At 38.7% G+C, this 17500-nt stretch overlaps 1 protein-coding gene across 1 annotated transcript in view; it reads right to left on the reverse strand.

Annotated features, from left to right (window-relative positions):
* Window positions 1–17500, reverse strand: part of plcb1l (phospholipase C beta 1-like) — an 86230-nt gene that overhangs the window by 14175 nt on the left and 54555 nt on the right. Inside the window, exons 10-27 of the mRNA XM_030771190.1 lie at window positions 16440–16586; window positions 12776–12933; window positions 11672–11754; window positions 11125–11209; window positions 9606–9780; window positions 6774–6857; window positions 6518–6585; window positions 6199–6295; window positions 5862–5946; window positions 5622–5746; window positions 4877–5031; window positions 4128–4292; window positions 3669–3768; window positions 3143–3247; window positions 2645–2760; window positions 1539–1671; window positions 1080–1133; window positions 473–692 (exon numbers count right to left, since the gene is read on the reverse strand). Of these exons, the coding sequence (XP_030627050.1) occupies window positions 473–692; window positions 1080–1133; window positions 1539–1671; window positions 2645–2760; window positions 3143–3247; window positions 3669–3768; window positions 4128–4292; window positions 4877–5031; window positions 5622–5746; window positions 5862–5946; window positions 6199–6295; window positions 6518–6585; window positions 6774–6857; window positions 9606–9780; window positions 11125–11209; window positions 11672–11754; window positions 12776–12933; window positions 16440–16586 (2155 nt within the window). The remainder of the gene's footprint in view (window positions 1–472; window positions 693–1079; window positions 1134–1538; window positions 1672–2644; window positions 2761–3142; window positions 3248–3668; window positions 3769–4127; window positions 4293–4876; window positions 5032–5621; window positions 5747–5861; window positions 5947–6198; window positions 6296–6517; window positions 6586–6773; window positions 6858–9605; window positions 9781–11124; window positions 11210–11671; window positions 11755–12775; window positions 12934–16439; window positions 16587–17500) is intronic.

Below are 17500 nucleotides of genomic sequence, written 5' to 3' on the forward strand. Positions count from 1 at the left end.
TTTGTATTCACTGAAAGTTATGTAGTTTTCCGTAGGAAAACAGTATTGCTAGTCACGATTACTAATCACATGACAACATGACTTTTGACACATTTAACGTATTTTGTTTGCAGTGATGTACCTCTTAATTTAGAGAATGTATTCACATGTGTGATATTCTCTTTTTGCAGTTGGTAACTTACATGCCTCACAACAATGGATTGTTAGAGGAAAAGAGAAGTGTATTGTAAGGTTTTTTTTAAAAAAGTGTTTGTCCATGTTTATGTTTTATTTTGTATATAGTTGCTTTTCCATATCATTACAACTAGCGACCTGACGAAAGCAGCACTGTGTTCTGTGATCTTTTCAAACACTATATTTCTTCACTCTTCAGGAGTGTAACAATTACACATTTTTAACAGCGGAGAGAGACGAAGAGACATTAAAAACAGATGGAAGAGGAGAGTCAGCATAAAGGCACCAAGGAACCTACCTTTTCTTACCATCTCGTTTGGCAGACTTCTGCAGGGCAGCTCTTTTTCTCATGTGCTCAGTGTGCAACTCGTTCTGCCTGACTGTATGCTCTTTGATCAGCTCTGTGGTCTTCTTATGATGTCTTTTCACCAGTTCCTTCAGTTCTTTGTATTGTTTCCTCTGCTCACGCACAAATGCTTTCTGCTGCTTCAACTCTTCCACAGTTTGAGCTTCAACCTCTATCACAGACACAGTGAACAGAGGGTCAAAAATCCACAACTGCACACATGCTGACTCTCACACACCAACAAACACACGTGTGCATATACAAATGCAAATGCAAATAGATATCAAGTTGCCATTTTGTTGTTACTTTTGCATACACTTATACAGTAGGATATTTTGGATTGTCAGTCAAAGACTGATAGCATCTGGAGGGTTTCTGGTTTGCGTTTATATTTAAGTACTAGAAACCATAATGTAAACAAATGACAGGTCAATATCTGATGGAAATGAATCCACACGTGGACCAGTCTTTTGTAGTGTTTACCCACTCCAAGGATAACTGTCTGACAGCCTGGTTTTGGGTAAGTCGTTAGCATGATGTACATTATGGGCCTCTGTACCTGTTAAAACACTCTGAATCACGTCCTCAGATTTCACTGATGGCTTTACTGGTACTGCAACACACACATACACACACACACCATAGGAGAAAAGTCTTTTTTTGCTACATCAGATATGTATGACTGCCTATATACTGTAAATGCAACATTGGTGTATGAACCACACTGGTACATAGATACAGATTAACAGTGCACAAGAGCAAGAGAGAAATTCCACCACCCTTGCCTATGTATTATACAGTTCGGCAAGCTTTGGGTATAGGTGATGCCACACAGGAATCTCAAGCAAATGTCCCTAATTTATCATAGGAACCAGGTGTTAACAAATCTGAGCTTGTTAACAAGTTAATGCTGATCGTTTGTGTTAAAACCCATAGACAGAAAGACTGCACTGAAATCTTATCACAATATGCAACTGACATATTTATGATTGACAGCGAGGCAGCAGAATGGGGGTACCTGAGGCCTGGGTCTGCTGGTTGACCAGTGACGGAGGTTTGGCAGCGATGTAGGTGGAATGACTCATTCCGTTCTCAGCGGGAATAGATTTGGCCTCATTCTTATCTGAGGGAGTGTCTCCACCTGCCTCCACCTGTAAAGATCACGTTGTTAGTCGATCGGTTTTTAGAAACCTCAAAAGTGCTGGGAACAAAACCACAGAAACATTAACAACAGTGAGCAAGGTATAGAATATGAGTTTATAACAAATGTTTTTCTGTGGATTCTGTTGCGGTTCAGAACATGTAATGGTAAACATGACAAAACATGAAAAAGAATGTTTAAGTCCAAACAGCAGTCTCCAGAAACCTTTTTATGACTGAGCTGCTTTTCGTTTAACAGTGTATATTAGCAGTGACAGCAGAATTAAATACAGTCAACAAATGAACAAAACAACAAACTGAAACAAAGTGTCATTTCCCAGCTTCAGCAAACTCCTTAAATGTCATGCCAAAAGCTATCTATGACTGACAAAGCCCCTTAAAACAACCTAGAAGAGAAACTGAAACTGAAAATATACCCTGGCAACAGTGGTCCTAACAAACATGCAAATAGAATTTAAAAGAAACACCCATCACAGCTGTAACACTACAGCTGTCATCCAAAAACATGACATTACCTCTTTCTGTATGCAGACTCTATATGTGTAGCTCTGGTATCCCACTCTTAGCATGGTTATTCTAATGCTCAGCATGAGACACTTTCCATATGTTTCTAAAATGTTTCCTGTTTTGTTTAGCCTTATTTTTTATGTTTTATCTATATTCAAGTCTTGGTCTATATTCAAGGCTTGGCACAGATGTGAAGGAGCTGAATGAAGCTTAGAAATTCTCAATACAAGGTTGCCATAGCATCAGCTCAAGTCAGATCCTAATTGGCTCCAAATCTACTGCATCAGCTTGATTGGCTAAAACCCAGCAAGCATGGTCCCAGAGGATCAACCAATCAGAACATGCATCAATCATCAGGCTGTTTATTGTTGCCCAGCAATAAGGCAATCTGTAATTAAATAATTGATCAGAATTGTTCTTGGTCACACAACTGTGCACATGTACATGTACACACACCTCTTTGCTGTCCACCTCCTGTCCTCCTTCTTCTTGTGTAAGAGCTGCCAGCTGATTGGCTCTCTGCTCCATCAGGCTAATGTAACGGATGGGATTGGACAAAGCCTCGATCACATCTGTTTGTAAGACATCAGACAATCATACCGTTAGAGTCGTCACTTCTCAAAACCTCCCTCACAGATAATGTGTGTGTGGTTTTTTTTTGCAGTTTTATCCTCATCTCACCCCAATTTAGTGATAGCCAATTTCCCTGTAGTTTTTACCCAGTTTCTTGCACAATCCCACGCTGACTGGGAAGGACGTAGGCATGCAGATATACTAATAACTATGTGGAGAGAATCTCCTGCCAGGTTCCCACTGTTGAACATTGCCAACTGTGTGTGGATGCCCAGCCAAGCCAGAAGCAATATTTTTTTTTCTCCATGATATTGTTTATTAAAATTAAAAGAGTTTTCACATAAATAAGTCAGCTAATTCTTGCTCAACGAGTTTTCATACCTGCAAATGTATCTGGGACGTAATCTTTGACTTCAATGTAGACAAAAATAGCAGGTAGAATCAGTGATTGATTCTTCTCGTTCCGTAAACCAAGGTAGTGATAACCTTCACAGAGAGAAAGAGAGAGAGAGAGAGCAGTCAGAGACTGAGAATAAGGATACCATGGGCCAGTTTCTTCTTCTTCTTCTTCTTCCTCTTCTTCTTCTTCTACTTCTTCCCAATTTGAAATATCCAGTTATCATAAAATCTCTCATAATTCTCTCATTCACATGGGACCACTTTAGTCAACATGAGGATATGTGGTTCCTATGATGTGTCATAATCACATAAAAGTTCATTTACTGTATGTTAAGTTTGGGCACATTCAAATGTAACATGAGTTAAGTTTTGCTTGATTCAGACAAAGAGATGCTGGTGGTGAATGAGACAAATTTAGTATACAAAAACTGCAACATATGAAACATCACACCAGTCACACCAGCCTATAACATATTGAGTTAAAACACAGTTGGGTGGGGCTACTTGCCAGGTCGGATAGCAGACACTGGAATAATGCGGTGACCGATGAACTTCCCACTGTCCTCAAAAACCGCTATTCTCAGTGAAGCCAGCGTGGGTAGTACCACCTACAGGATACAGACATCCATCAGATACCAACCAACACTCACCAGCTATCATGTCTCTCACGCTACAGTTTTGGATGTGTGACACTAACACAAATCATAATAAACATATCCCGACTATACTATCTAATTATGCAAAAAACACAAACACAGAAAAATAGCTACAAAATTCAAAAGTCACTTAGCTAAAAAAAAAAAGAAAAAAAAAAAAAGAAAAGAAGTCAGTTTATGACTAGTTACAATTAAGTATGAAATAAATGTTCGGATACAATTGTGTTATTCTTTGTTGTCTATAACCTAGTAAGGTAAAGTTCTGAATTTACAGTGTCTCTTCAATTCGCAGTGTTGGACGGATTTTTTACCTTCTTAAAAACAATAGGTTCCTCATCCCAGACAGGGTTAACAGCATTGCCATTGGAGGTCTTGGTTTTGAACGCTTTTCTCTTTGTATCCACGGGTAGCCCAAACATTTCTACCTCCACATATGTGCCAACTTTCTTATCTGACAGAAATTGCCCTGATATGATCTGCCAAAGAGAGGGAGCAGTAGGCGCAGGAATTACATGACATTACAATACAAAGTCACAATAGCTATTAAGATAGGTTGAAACTAGATGCTGTGACTAAAGTATTTTAATCCTTGTAACAAATGACATATCATGCATTAACTCATCTCATCATGTAATATGATAAAAAAAATGTGGATTTTATCTTCATCAACAACAACAAGATGCAATAATCCCGGATTTAGCAAGGAAATCCACATGTCTGTTTGTTTATAGAATACTTATGAAGCCCTTATTAATGCAGATTAAAATAAGTGGCATATGAATATCAAATGGGCTACAGCTATACTCCTCAATTCGACATAGATGTGAAGACTAGAATGCAACTTATTTTTTGGTTACCATGGTTATCTCTGTCCATGTCATTCTCAATGACAAATCTATGCAGTATGGTAGCTCCAGACCTCAAAAGAGTCTGTTCCTTTTGATGCAGAGTTTGCTTAAAGTTTATTGACCCATACGCCAAGTCAGGGTAAACAACTGTCATCTCCAAAACTACATCCCTCAGGTAGTAGAGTATCTGACAAGATGAGAGGAGCTCTAACCTTAACTGACAGCGTGTGAGCTACGATGCCGTCCACAGTGCTCTCTGTGAACGGGTCAAAGTTCTTATCAGGCCGCCTCATAAACTCGGGTTTCAGTCTGTAGCCACATTTGCCATTATACTCATACATGCCCAGATTCAGCTGCATAGGGAGATCTGCCAGAAAGAGAGAGAGAGAGAGCAAGAGGGCATGCCGACACAGAGAAAAATGAATGAATATAGAGTTTACAGAGAAAAATGCATGAGTACAATGCAGGGCCAGCCAAACCAAGTCCTGAGAAATCAAAGCTCTGCTGGTTCTCATAGCAGCCAACCACTGTGGTACCTGATTGGCTGAAGAGCGCAAACCCCTGGCTCCCTGGTAACAATCGGCTGCTATTTAGGAGGGGTGTGTGGTGTGCGTTGAAAGAATAGGAAATTTATGTGTTTAAATATGTCCAGCAGCCTATGAAATTGTAGACAGCTTTGGTCTTTACTGATTCCAGCTGGATCAGTCTAAAAATGGTTCTTTACTCAGACATGCACTACTGTCTCATTGTCCTTCCAGGAAAGGTCTTGTGTTTAGTTTCCTCACCAGTGAGTCATTTTAACCTAACTTGCCAGCAAATTGTTTGGTTAGAGATGCTGACCAAGACTCTAAATAAAGCCGTAACGCAAATAAGAGACCAACTATTTGAACGTCTGTGGGAAGAAATAAACAAACATTTGCAGGAAATTGTGTGGCTGAGAGGCTGCTGCTTACGCACCTATCGTCTGGAAGTTCAATGCCACAAGCTGGCAGCCAGCATTCCAGAAGACCTGGGGCATGTAATTGGAGGAATCCATACGGGTTCCTTTGGGGTAGATTCTGCTGAGCTGGAGTTTATTATACCTATGAGAATTTGGTTAAGGACTCCAACAAAGAAAACAATTTTGCCTTTTTGTTTAGTTTTTCCTTCTTTTCTTTTTTTTAATCTTAAATAAACTGGGAGTGAAAAAAAGGATACTCCACAAATTCGACAGGTGACTTTGTCAGTAGTTCCAAGGCTTTGGTCTCCACGTAAGATGACATCTGATAACTTCTATTAGATTCTGTTCAACAAGTCAGTCCAAATTAGGACGTACAGGGTAATGTTAATATACATAAAAATTAAACTTAAGTACAAATTGTGTGCCTGTATGTGTGTGTGAGAGTGTGTGTTTGTGCATGTGTGTGTGTGTGTGTGTGTGATGTGTGATCTGTGCATGAGAGCGATAGCACGTATGAGATTGTGTAGCTTGGTGTTTGAGAACATACGACAGTATTGGTGTGGTTGTCTAAATCACTTTAAAAAATGGACTCACTTTTTGATGCTTCAAAGGAGTTGAATTTCACAGGCTGGATGTAGTTGACTAAGTTAGACATCTCCTCTGTGGCAAATGCCTCACTTCCTGCTGTCCCCTAAACAAAACAAATAGTAACACTCGCAAAAATGAATATAGCTTTTATGCAGTATAGAGAAATAAAAATCATAGCCCTATATAATGTTAGCATTTGACTGATAACCTATGAGGATAAAGATATGATGTCGTTCATTTCCATACAAAAGCTGTATTCTCTCCCCAGACAACAGAGTTGAATCATGGTTGAATCAGATGTAGTATGGGCAGAAACAGAGTTTACCTCATCTATACACTTCTTACTGTCATCATCCTCATCCTCTTCTTCCTCACTCTCCACCTCAACCTCACCTGATAAAGGAAGAATATGTTTTTAAGTCTAGTCATAAAAACATTGTACTGAAAAACTTTGTTGTCACCACAAACAAGCCCTAGTCCTAGATGTCAGCGTACCCTAAATTTGTATTCAAAGACTGCTGTATTAACCACTGTACCTGTGGCTGATGAATCAGGTTCTACGGTATTTAAAGGAATCTTACCAATAGACTTTCTTCCTTGTGATCTGGCATCATTGTTGTCTGAACCCTGCTGAGCAGCCTCTGTGATCTCTTGATTGGTTGAGCCTGTTTGGAAACAGTTATTACTCCAGAACCCATGGCGTTTCATGGCATACAATACAGTCAGTGGTGTACAGAAGCCTTTGGATCAGTACAGATACGAGAGAACACAAATGTGTTTCATATCACCATTTCCTGTGGAAAGTTTCTTTAATCTTTACCAAAAGTGAGTGGTTTCTAGCGTTGCTTGCTCACAGTGTACAGCACGCTAGTTTCATGATACATACAAACAACAATGAATAGGATGATTTTCAAATGCTTTGGGTATCACTAACTTCACAGTGTTAAAGTGATCATTCAAACAGTATTGGATAGCCTTCAGGATTGGCTCAAGAATGGAGTAAAGGAGAGCTAGCAGACTGCACTGTCTGAGTACTGGTAGCGTCTGAAGCTGTATGAGTCAACCTTCAAAACAAAGGAAATACGAAGGTCAAACTGCACTCAGTTGTGTATTGCCAAATAAACAATCCTATTTCGCTAGAGGAAATTAAAGCGTGTTGTAATTTCATAATTTCAAAGTTACACCTTCCAGCTCAAAAACATGTTCAAGCAACATTAAGAAGTTGTCATGTTCAAACAAAGTTGTAAACTTATAAGCCTTCCAGCCCAAAATCATGTTCAAGCACGCCAACAACTAATCATCTCAAAAATGAATCAAAGTTGATTACAAGACATTTTGTTCATTGTTGCGTTTAAAATGAAACAGAGATTGCCAGGTTAGTTAGATACCACTTCATACCCTGACAAAATGAAAAAGTGATGTGCATTTGTCATGCCCAGTGAACTGTTTGGATTATTTGAGAAACATTACTCACTACATAATAAACTTTACGCAAAAAAAAAGTTAGTATAAGATACTAACCAAAAAAGATAGTATAAGAAAGCGATAGAAATGAAACAAATAAAATGCTTCAAACACATATTATCATTTCCTCAAGAGATTGTATCACTATGTGCCATTCCTTTTAGAATCACTCTCCGTTTTGAAAGATATAAATGAAAATATTCTATTGTCTTACTTAAAGAATAAAACTCCATGCACTTTCAGTCCAACTGAAATTTACTCTCTGACTCCAGTTAACACTGTTCATCTGTTTTGACCTAGAACTTTATTTAGTGGCATATCCAAACTGTGGATAAAGGTGAGTCCCATCTGTGCTCTCTCTCTCTCTCAGGGATTCTGCAGGGACTGCAGTCATCTGCATACAGTAATGCAACATAAGCATTTCCTTTGATCAAAGAGAGTAGCTTACTGGCCCCGGCACATAGCTCCGTTCAACAACTAATGATTTACTGCCAAACGTACCAGGGAAAAAAACAAACTAAAAAAACTATGCATGCAGATATGCTGGTTACACTGTATGTAACATCTTAGGCAAGAAAACAGGAGACAGGGAGGGGGCAAAGGTTGGAGTGCAAAAACCCATAGGCAGTTTAAGATGTGTTGTATTATATTTACCACAAGGGGGCAGTATGAGATGGCCTTTGAGCTCTCGGTTCACTGAGTAGTTAATAGATGTCACTGTGATTCAGTTTGAAAGCCAACACAAAGTATCGATCCAACTGCCTACTATCGTTCAGTCCTGGGTGTTAGAGGCACAAATGGCTGCTGAATGCACCATTAAAGCTACAGATGATATTTCACCACGTTGACATGGCTTACAGGTCTTGCTTGCGCAGAGACAGACTAACTATCAATAATATGAACTTGCTTGAGAATGCAGAGCTCAGTTTACTGAGCCTATGGTCAAAGAGAAATAGATGACAACAACAACAACCACAACCACAACATCATCAACAACAACAACCACAATGACAATCTAATAACTGCAAAACAACAAGAACAAGAACAAGAACAACAACAACAACAACAACAACAACAAGAATCTCACAATCATAATAAAACATTTAAAATTTACATAAAGAGTTTTATGTCTATGTCTAATCTTTTTCAGCAAATATGCCAGTAAGCCAAGGTGTCTGTGGTGCTGAACTATTCTAGACTACTACAGCATTTCATGACATTACCATTACTGGCAAAAAAGCGGTGATGCTGTCTTTAAAAAGAAAATGACTAGAGGTTAGGGCAGTGGAGTACTAAGAGAGATCCTGTGTTTGATTGGAGAAGCATGACTAAGTAACAAAAAGGAGCTGATCAAGATTCTTCACTCACAGCTGTCTGGGAGAGACAGTAGTGTCCTTATGACATCAGAGCAGCAGTCAAGCACTGATTGGCTAATTACAGCAGTGCCCTCTTCAACAGCATCATATTAAACAGTCCATTTGACATTCAAGCAGGTCAGTCACTCTGCCTCATATTTTTACTCAAGTCTTTAATGCTGAGGTTACATTCATGAAAACAACAGCTGAAAAAGACTTAAAATAACAAACTGTGTTATGTCGTAATGACATAATGACAAAGATCCGTTTATGTTCACAGTACTTTAATTTTACAAGGATGTAGAATCACTTTTTAATGCTAAACAAGATGTTGTAAAACTTTTCAATGCCAACTGGAACAAACTACTTTCCATTTCCATAACTGTGACTATTACATACTAAACATTTTTGCAGCTTTGGTGATGAAACTCTCTGGGTGGATAAATGCAGAGTGTCTGTGCTTAGAGTCAGAGTGCCTGAAAATGATCACACCTGTGCTGAGAGTTGTTGTGCCTGAGAGTCAGGGTTAACTGTGTTGAACAAGAGTACCTGTCTTTGGAATCAAAGCATCTGATGTTGTGAGAGTCAGAGTACCTGTGCTGGGGGAGGAAGGCTCACACACGCTGGACGTGTCACTGTAGGTGTTGGAGGTCTGTTCAGAGAGCTTCTTCTTGGTGCTGCCTTCAGCCTTGTGGGAATTCTTTTTGTTTTTGATGAGAATCTTGCCCATTAAGTCCATAGGGCTGGGCAGAGGGACACCCGGCTCCAGCTACACCAAATCAAAAACCAGAACACTTAATCACTTTTTTACAACTACTACACACAAATGAATGTTTGGTGAATTGCTTATATAATTGCTTATACATTTATTTTATTTATTGGTATTAGTGTGATTGTAATGAACAACATATGGTGAATCACACTGAATCACACTTGTTCTACAAAAGCAGAATAGAGAGAGAAAGAGGGAAGTGGAGAGGAGAGAGAGAGAAAAAGAGAAAGAGCGAGAGAGAGAAAGAGTCAGAGTTCAGAGCAATTATTCTTATCCTAGCCCATATCTTTCCATTCCTGTTTCCCCTGAAATGATCTGGTGGAAACAGTCAATCTGATACAAGAAAAATTCTTCTTTTTTGATTGCTAAAAGAAAAGCTTTACATTGGAATTTTTTTGGAAGAATTACAATGCATTCAATGTGTTTGACCTTATGGGAACTCAAAGATAAATAACAGAGATACGAATAATGAGTCAAACGAGTTTGCTGCGGCGTAGCACTCTGTTCCTCTCATTAAAACACCTCAGATGGCGCAGCACTTTAAAACACAGCACTCTTAGAAATTTCTAAGAATCTTTGAAAATAAAAAGGACAATAACGTGAAAAGTGAAACTTGAAAGACTGCCGTAAGAGCAGAGAGGAGAGGGAGACGGGATGAGACGCATAAGGGGGGAAGGGGGGAAAGAAGCAGCATAAAGATGGGCAACCAGGGGCTGGGAAAAGTTCTTCCCCAACAGCACAAAGCATGCTTTTGACTGGTCACCATGACAACCCTGGGGTAGCAGATAAAGTCTTGCCAGGAGGCAGCATTTAGAGTATTCAGCGTGGCAAATTTCCATTTAATCTTGGGTGAGCGACTGCTCCCTGCAATTTATTGAGATAAACGTAAAACCGATAGGGAGAGCTGCCACTCAGAAACATATGATTGGAGAGAGATGAAAGGGGAACCTGAGTAAACAGCACCGTGTTTTTTTTTTAAAATGGGACCATCAAAAAAAAAGGTTACACTGAGGTGGGGAAGTGACAAATATGCTTTCTTTGAGTGTAAGTGTGTGTGTTTATGTGTGTGTGTGTGTGTGTGTGTGAGTGTGTGTAATGTCGTGAGAAAGTGAATGCTGTTAAATTTGGCTTATTTACAAAAAGACCCTTCTTGATAAAAACTAAAGTCAATCAACCTTAAATGAATGTGTGTCTGGAAGTTATGTTCATGACCAGCAATAGTTTTGCCTATTAGAGAAAATGCCTGGGGGAGTGTGTGTGTGTGTGTGTGTGTGTGTGTGTGTGTGCTGATGTGTTGGCCTGATGATGTTGTCTCATTTTCTGCCTGTTTGATATACCCACAGGGTATTTCTCCAGTGGCTCAGTCAAGAGTGCTTCTCCAAATATCGATCTACAGTATTCTGCCATCTTGGCCTGCTGTTTTGGACTGTGAGAGAAAAAAAACAAAACAAAGAAAAAGACAATCAACCACCAATGTTCTGACCTCTGAGACACATTATCGTACCACTCCACACCACCCTGATACTCACTCAACCTGCATTTTACATTAATGCAAATGCTACTGGCTTCTACACATAATCAAGGTTTTAAAACAGTAAATCTGATCCAAAGCCCGAATGCTTGCACATATTCTTAATATAGAACTTTTTTAGTTGTTGAGCAGCTTACATTTAGCATGGTTTAACTACATCTGAAAAAGGTTAACACTTTGTGAATATGAGTTAATTCATTATACCTGTCACACAATTGAATCCTCATATCTCTCTCAATATCCTCATATCACTAACAATGTGATGAATAACATTCTTTAATAGCGTTCATTCAGGCCAGATGATGATCGAGATTGTAACAGGGTGTGGCATGGACATGGGCTGATGATGTCACTCACGAATCGACATGGTTCTCAAACGACAGGATGACAGGAAACGGAGAGGTCTTGAAGGCGCTCTCAGCAATGGCCTCAATCACTTCCTAAAAAAGATGAACCATGAGTTTCATATTAGTGATATTTTCCCAAGAATGTCTGAAAAACTGGCAGAACTGCTCTTCTCTGTCTAGAGTTGACATTCATGTTAATTGGCCATATAGAAACCATTTCTGTGCAGTCAGACAAAAGATTTTCAGTCAGTTTAATTTCATGTAATTTTGTGGTGACATTTACAGTGTCATCACAAAATTACATGAAAAATTAAAAGTTAAGATACTACAGAAATATGAGGCAACTAACTGCTTAAAAATATTAAGTAACAACTCAGAATTTTCAGTGAAGTGTAAATGTACAATTGTTCATTGAAAATGTTGAGTTTTGTTACTTGACTGATTTCTGAGGTAATTAGTTGTGTCAACATTTTGATTTATCCTAGCCATTTGGGTTTACAGTGCAGCTGTGCTCTTTGAATTTGTTTAAGTGAGAGATTAGGTTCATTTCAGGGTCATGTGACCTAATGAGAACATACAAATTGGCTTTATGCATTTCCTCCAATGGTCATTTCTTCCTGTTACTGCCCTCTAAAATTACCACTTAAACCCATTTAAACAGTGTCTCTTTCACTCCCACATCTTGTTTAGACTTCTCTGCTTTCATCCCATTTTGCTTCAATTTCTGTTCAATTTCTCTTCTCCTCAATTATTCCAATTTCCAATCACCCACATCTGTCCTGGAGCTTTTCTAAAGTCTTTTCATTCTTTTGTTCATTGTTTGTTCATTGATTTATCCCTTTATTTATTCATTCATTTATTCAGTTCACTTTACCCTTGTTCTGTCTCAATGTTTTTCTCTGCATAAATCACCCCACCATTTGTTCCTCTTTTGCCATATTTACTCATATACCCATCTCTTTCTCTCTCTCTCTCTCTCTCTCTCTCTCTCTCTCTCTCTCGCTCCCCCTCTTTCTCTCTCTTCCTTTCTTTTCTCTCTCCCTCTTCCTACCGTATTCGGCCACAGCAGGTCACAACAGAGTAAAGCTCTGTTTACAGTGACACTTAAGTGTACCTTAAAGGAGATCTCTGATGTCATAGTAAACCCATGTGTGATGACTGGCTCCTCTTCTGTGGTCCGACCTTTCCAACAGTCCAGCTCCACACAGCGACAACCAGAGAGAAGGACTTGCCGATACATCTCCACTGAAGAGTTCCCAGCCAACTGTCCAGCTACAAACACCACAAAGACACCAACAGAGCTCTGAGACACAAACACAATTTCAGACCAAAACATATCTCTCTGTCACTCTCAGAAATGTTCAGCTCCCTGTCTGCTATGCTACCGGATATGTTCGAACATGATGCATTAGTGTAATATTCCACAGTCCAATGTTTCTAACATGTTGAGTAACAAATAAGCATAAAATAACAGCAAACATTTCTCAGTAAACTACTTTGAGGAGTTCCAGCAAAAACACTCATAGCCAATTGTCTCTGGAAAGCTTCCTTCAATTCCATTGGATTTCCGAATGTCTTTTAATTACCGTCATAGATCTTATATCTGCAGACAACTTTCCATTAAACGCTGACACTTTAATGGCATGATAATTACAGAAACTGAGATGGCAGCATGAACACACTGGCTTTGACTTGCAGTCTTTGGTTACAGTTTGTTGTTCTGAAGAGAGTAATGGATGACAATTCTTCATTAGTGTCTGAGAACACGAAACCAGTTAGTTTCGTCTCAGTTGAAAGTCCCACCTTGACATACAAGGGTTCTGGGTCAATTTTTAAAACACAAAAACTGACCACCTTAAAAAAGTAAATCTGTCCTAAATTCTAAATTCTCTGAGAATTCAGGATTTGACTTTACTAACTAATCTGAGGACTAATATGAAGAGAACCTAGGAAATAAGGAAATTTTTTAAAAATCTTTAGTGCCATTCACTTCTATGAAAACTTAAGCAAATGTATGAGACTGTATGTGATGAGGTATGCTGGGATGAAACAGTGATACACTTCATTGGTTTTAACTTCCATTTAATTTCTGTGAAGAACAATTACACATACTATATATATTCGCATGGATTATTCCCTCTATTTTTAAACATTCACATATGCAGATTTAGGGGAGTGTCTGTTTGAGGATATATTTAAATACAGTAACAACTTCTGATGGATCATAAACCTTTTGTGTCACAAACCCTAAAATGTATCTGTGAATTGTGAACCAAAAGAATTTGACAGGGAGTGCAAACATACACCAAACTGGTGTAATAAGACCACAGACAATCACTGTTCATACAATCAATCAAGAAAAAAGTAGCCAGTGCGCTTGAAAATAAACCACAAGAAGCATTTCACATGTTAGATGCACTGGTTACTATATCCGGTGTTATTTTGTCATGACAAAGAATCTGTCAAGACATTGAGTGGAGCAGGTTCTATATTAAATCTTGTCATCAAAATTCATCTCAGTGAGGCAGGGAAGCACAGCGTTGTGAGACAAGAAAATGCAAGTAACGGGAACATTTGAGAAAAAAAAAAATCTTGCACAGGTTTGTTTTCAAAAATGACCCCAAAAAAAAACAAGCAAAAAACCTGTTGTTTTACCTCTAATTTAAATGTTTTTGCATATAAATCACAGAATGATAAAATGCCTACATTTTTTTTTCAAAACAAAACTTACGGAAAGAATCAGTCTACTGTTGAACATCATATGTTCAAAAGCTGGCATGCAGTCTGTTCTTAGTCACATACATGTCCTCATACATGAACATACAAGGTTATCCTAATGTACGCGTTGTCCAATGCTTTGGAGTGACTTTATGTTGCAAATATCTCTCTGCTCACTGCTTCAGGTTCTGTTGGATTTATGCTGCTAACAAGCAGTGATTAACTTTACTTTGCTCTTCTTGCACCAGAAATGAGTAGACATTTCAACCTGCCTATTTAAAGCAGTTCTGTCTAACTGAACACCTCAGCTATATTGTCTGCATAGTTAATAATAGTAGTGAATTTAAATTACATGAATTATAAATTGGTTCCCTGTGGTAACAATATTGGAAAAGAAGTCCAAAAGAAAAAAGGAAAACCTAGCACGTCTCCACCAGTGAATAATTCACTGGCGTTGATGTTCTGTCCATACTCCATAGTTTGGAGGAAACAGTCTCTGAGAGCCCTGTTAATAGCAGAATGATTTTATGACTGTTAAATGAATCCTGGAAACGATAATTGCTACTGAGAATCTCTATAGCTCCTATTTTAGGCACAATTATTTCAATCAAAGCTCAATTCACTGACTAAATTGATGTGGTGGGTCTTTGAGAGTTACCGAGATATTGGTAATTGTATTATATAGAGGGATATCAGCCACTATTACCGACATTTATTAATCATTTTGTGATGAATTAATCTATGATAATCATTGAGATTACTATTTATAATTTGGGGCTACAGTCTTGGTATTTAAAACGATAAATTACATAAATTAAGTTAAACTTAGTAACAATTCCAATCTTAAGTTGTTCATGGAGTCTTCATGATCTGGGAATAGTTTAACAATAATACTCAAAGAAAGAAATTGGACTGAGAAGGTACAACTATTTATGTAATATGAAACACAGTACATAAATGTAGTAGTGGAATATTAAGAACTGTATACCTTATAAAAAAGCAAAAGTTAGCCCGGTGAACATTAAAGTATGCCAGAAATGATCGACTGAAAATAAAGGTCGAAATCTCTGAAATCTCTGTGAAACAAGTCTCTTAGTCATTTATTTTAAAGTACTTATACTTATAATATTATACTCCTCCATATAATTATGGGAGGAGCTAATCTGAGAGCCATGCCAAGTGCTGTGAACAAAAGTGGGTTATCTCTAGTTATGCTTTGGTCTTTGAAGGTCTTTGAAGAAGGTCAGGTAAAAGAATAGGGTCCTTAAGTTTGCCCTTTTTAAGGTTGAGATCCTTGAGGTTGTGGTATTACATTAAAGCAACTTCATGGTCGTAATGTCTCACACAACAAGGAGCCCGACAAGAGCTCAAGAACAGCTTTTGTCCTTGTTGTGTCTGAGGTCAGAATTGGATCAGACACAATCACAGATGTAGAGCGTCCTAGGATTTACTCTGAGCATAGCTGTATAAAGATCTCACAGGCTTTATTAACCACACCTCCTTCAAAGTACAAAGATATATTTTCAGTGTTAGATTTACACAGGTCAATGAGGGTCCCTTTTGAAAGGCCAGAAATGCTGTTTAGCACTAATGACTATATTCTGTACCAAGATTTGAATGAGGTAGAGAGAAAATATTGCTGACTCTGCCCCTCCTGTCTGTACCTTGGTGAGCCTGTCTCCAGCAACAGCACCCTGTAGGTGCTAATTCTTTTGATAAGGCAAATGAGAAACATACCTGCTAGGGGTTAGATTCAGGTTTGCCTGGCCTATCATGGTGAAAGGCAGTAATGATATTATCTACAGTGTATTTCAAAGCCCTCCCAAGGTGAAGATCATTTAAATGTGGACACATGAGTGCTACAACATATAGATGATTACTGAGTTTTTCCATATTTGGGTTCAATAAACAGAGCACACCAATTAGCCTTACGATGTGTGAACTGTGAATGATGGATCTCATTGGCAAAGAGGATGTTCAGAAGAGCCAGTTGACTGGGTGATTAATGAGTTAACAGTTTTGAGCAACTAGATGAATGACTCATCAGCAACTAGACTGACCTGTGAGGTAGGTATTGTGTGAAGAGTTGATGAAGTAGTGGGAGAGAGGCAGTGTCATGTCCTCACTCTGGTCCAGTTTCTCTGGAGGGATGATGCTGTTCTCCTCTCCACTCAGATAGCGAGCAAAACCTTCAACAGAGATCTGACCTATGAAGAGAGCACAGAGGAACTTATTTACTTCACCTCAGCTCCCAATAAAAATTTAACACGCCTGACAAACAATGTCTGCCAAACAAAACACTATAAGGAAAGAGAACTGTATGGGGGGGCAGAAGCAAAGAAAAACCATATTACAGTTCTAGACCTGTAGACTTCACTGAAGCTTTTCTCATAAACAATATCGACTTCAGCAAATCAGCTCACTGAGATATCAGCAAATTATTGTTGTAACAATAGCAGATGACCCAGGACAGTTTAGATCATCTTTACAGGCATTACATCTTTACATCTTTACTGACAGGTTGAATCAGGGCAAGAGAGACAGTCCATTCTCTTATATTTGCAAAAAAAAACAAAAAACCTTGAGCAGCAACAGGTACAGGTAGAGCTTGAGAAGAGAGGGGAAATCTCCTCCAACAATCCCACTGGCCACTTTACACTAATTAATCCAGTCTTGCCCTCTGAAGACTCCCACTATCTAATTAAACACGTCTTTTGCCTCTGACTTCTCAAAGTACTCTCCCCCATGAGGAGAACACGTCGACATGAGCCGTCACCTTTTCCGCGGTGTGGGAAAGCGTTCCACAGCCGGTCTGGGACCAGAAGATCTCAGGACTGGGAGAAAGATTTAAGTCTATTTAAGATCACTGACTGACATACTTGTGTCTATTTAGTCTACTTTGTGAGTGGAGGAATGAAGCAGAGCTTCAGTTAAGATTCCATGCTGATGTGAAGAAGATCAGAAAAATCAGGAATGAAAAATTGAATGATTTGAATCGCAGATAATCTAACAGAAGAACAGGTTACATTTTTAAAATCATGCTTACATCTGACAGTGTTATTACTATGTGTTGTTCATCAGAAATGACAATAGTTGTAATAGTCTATCTATGCGGAGCACA

This window comes from Chanos chanos, chromosome 4, assembly GCF_902362185.1.
Source record: "Chanos chanos chromosome 4, fChaCha1.1, whole genome shotgun sequence".
In the NCBI taxonomy this organism is placed as follows: domain Eukaryota; kingdom Metazoa; phylum Chordata; class Actinopteri; order Gonorynchiformes; family Chanidae; genus Chanos; species Chanos chanos.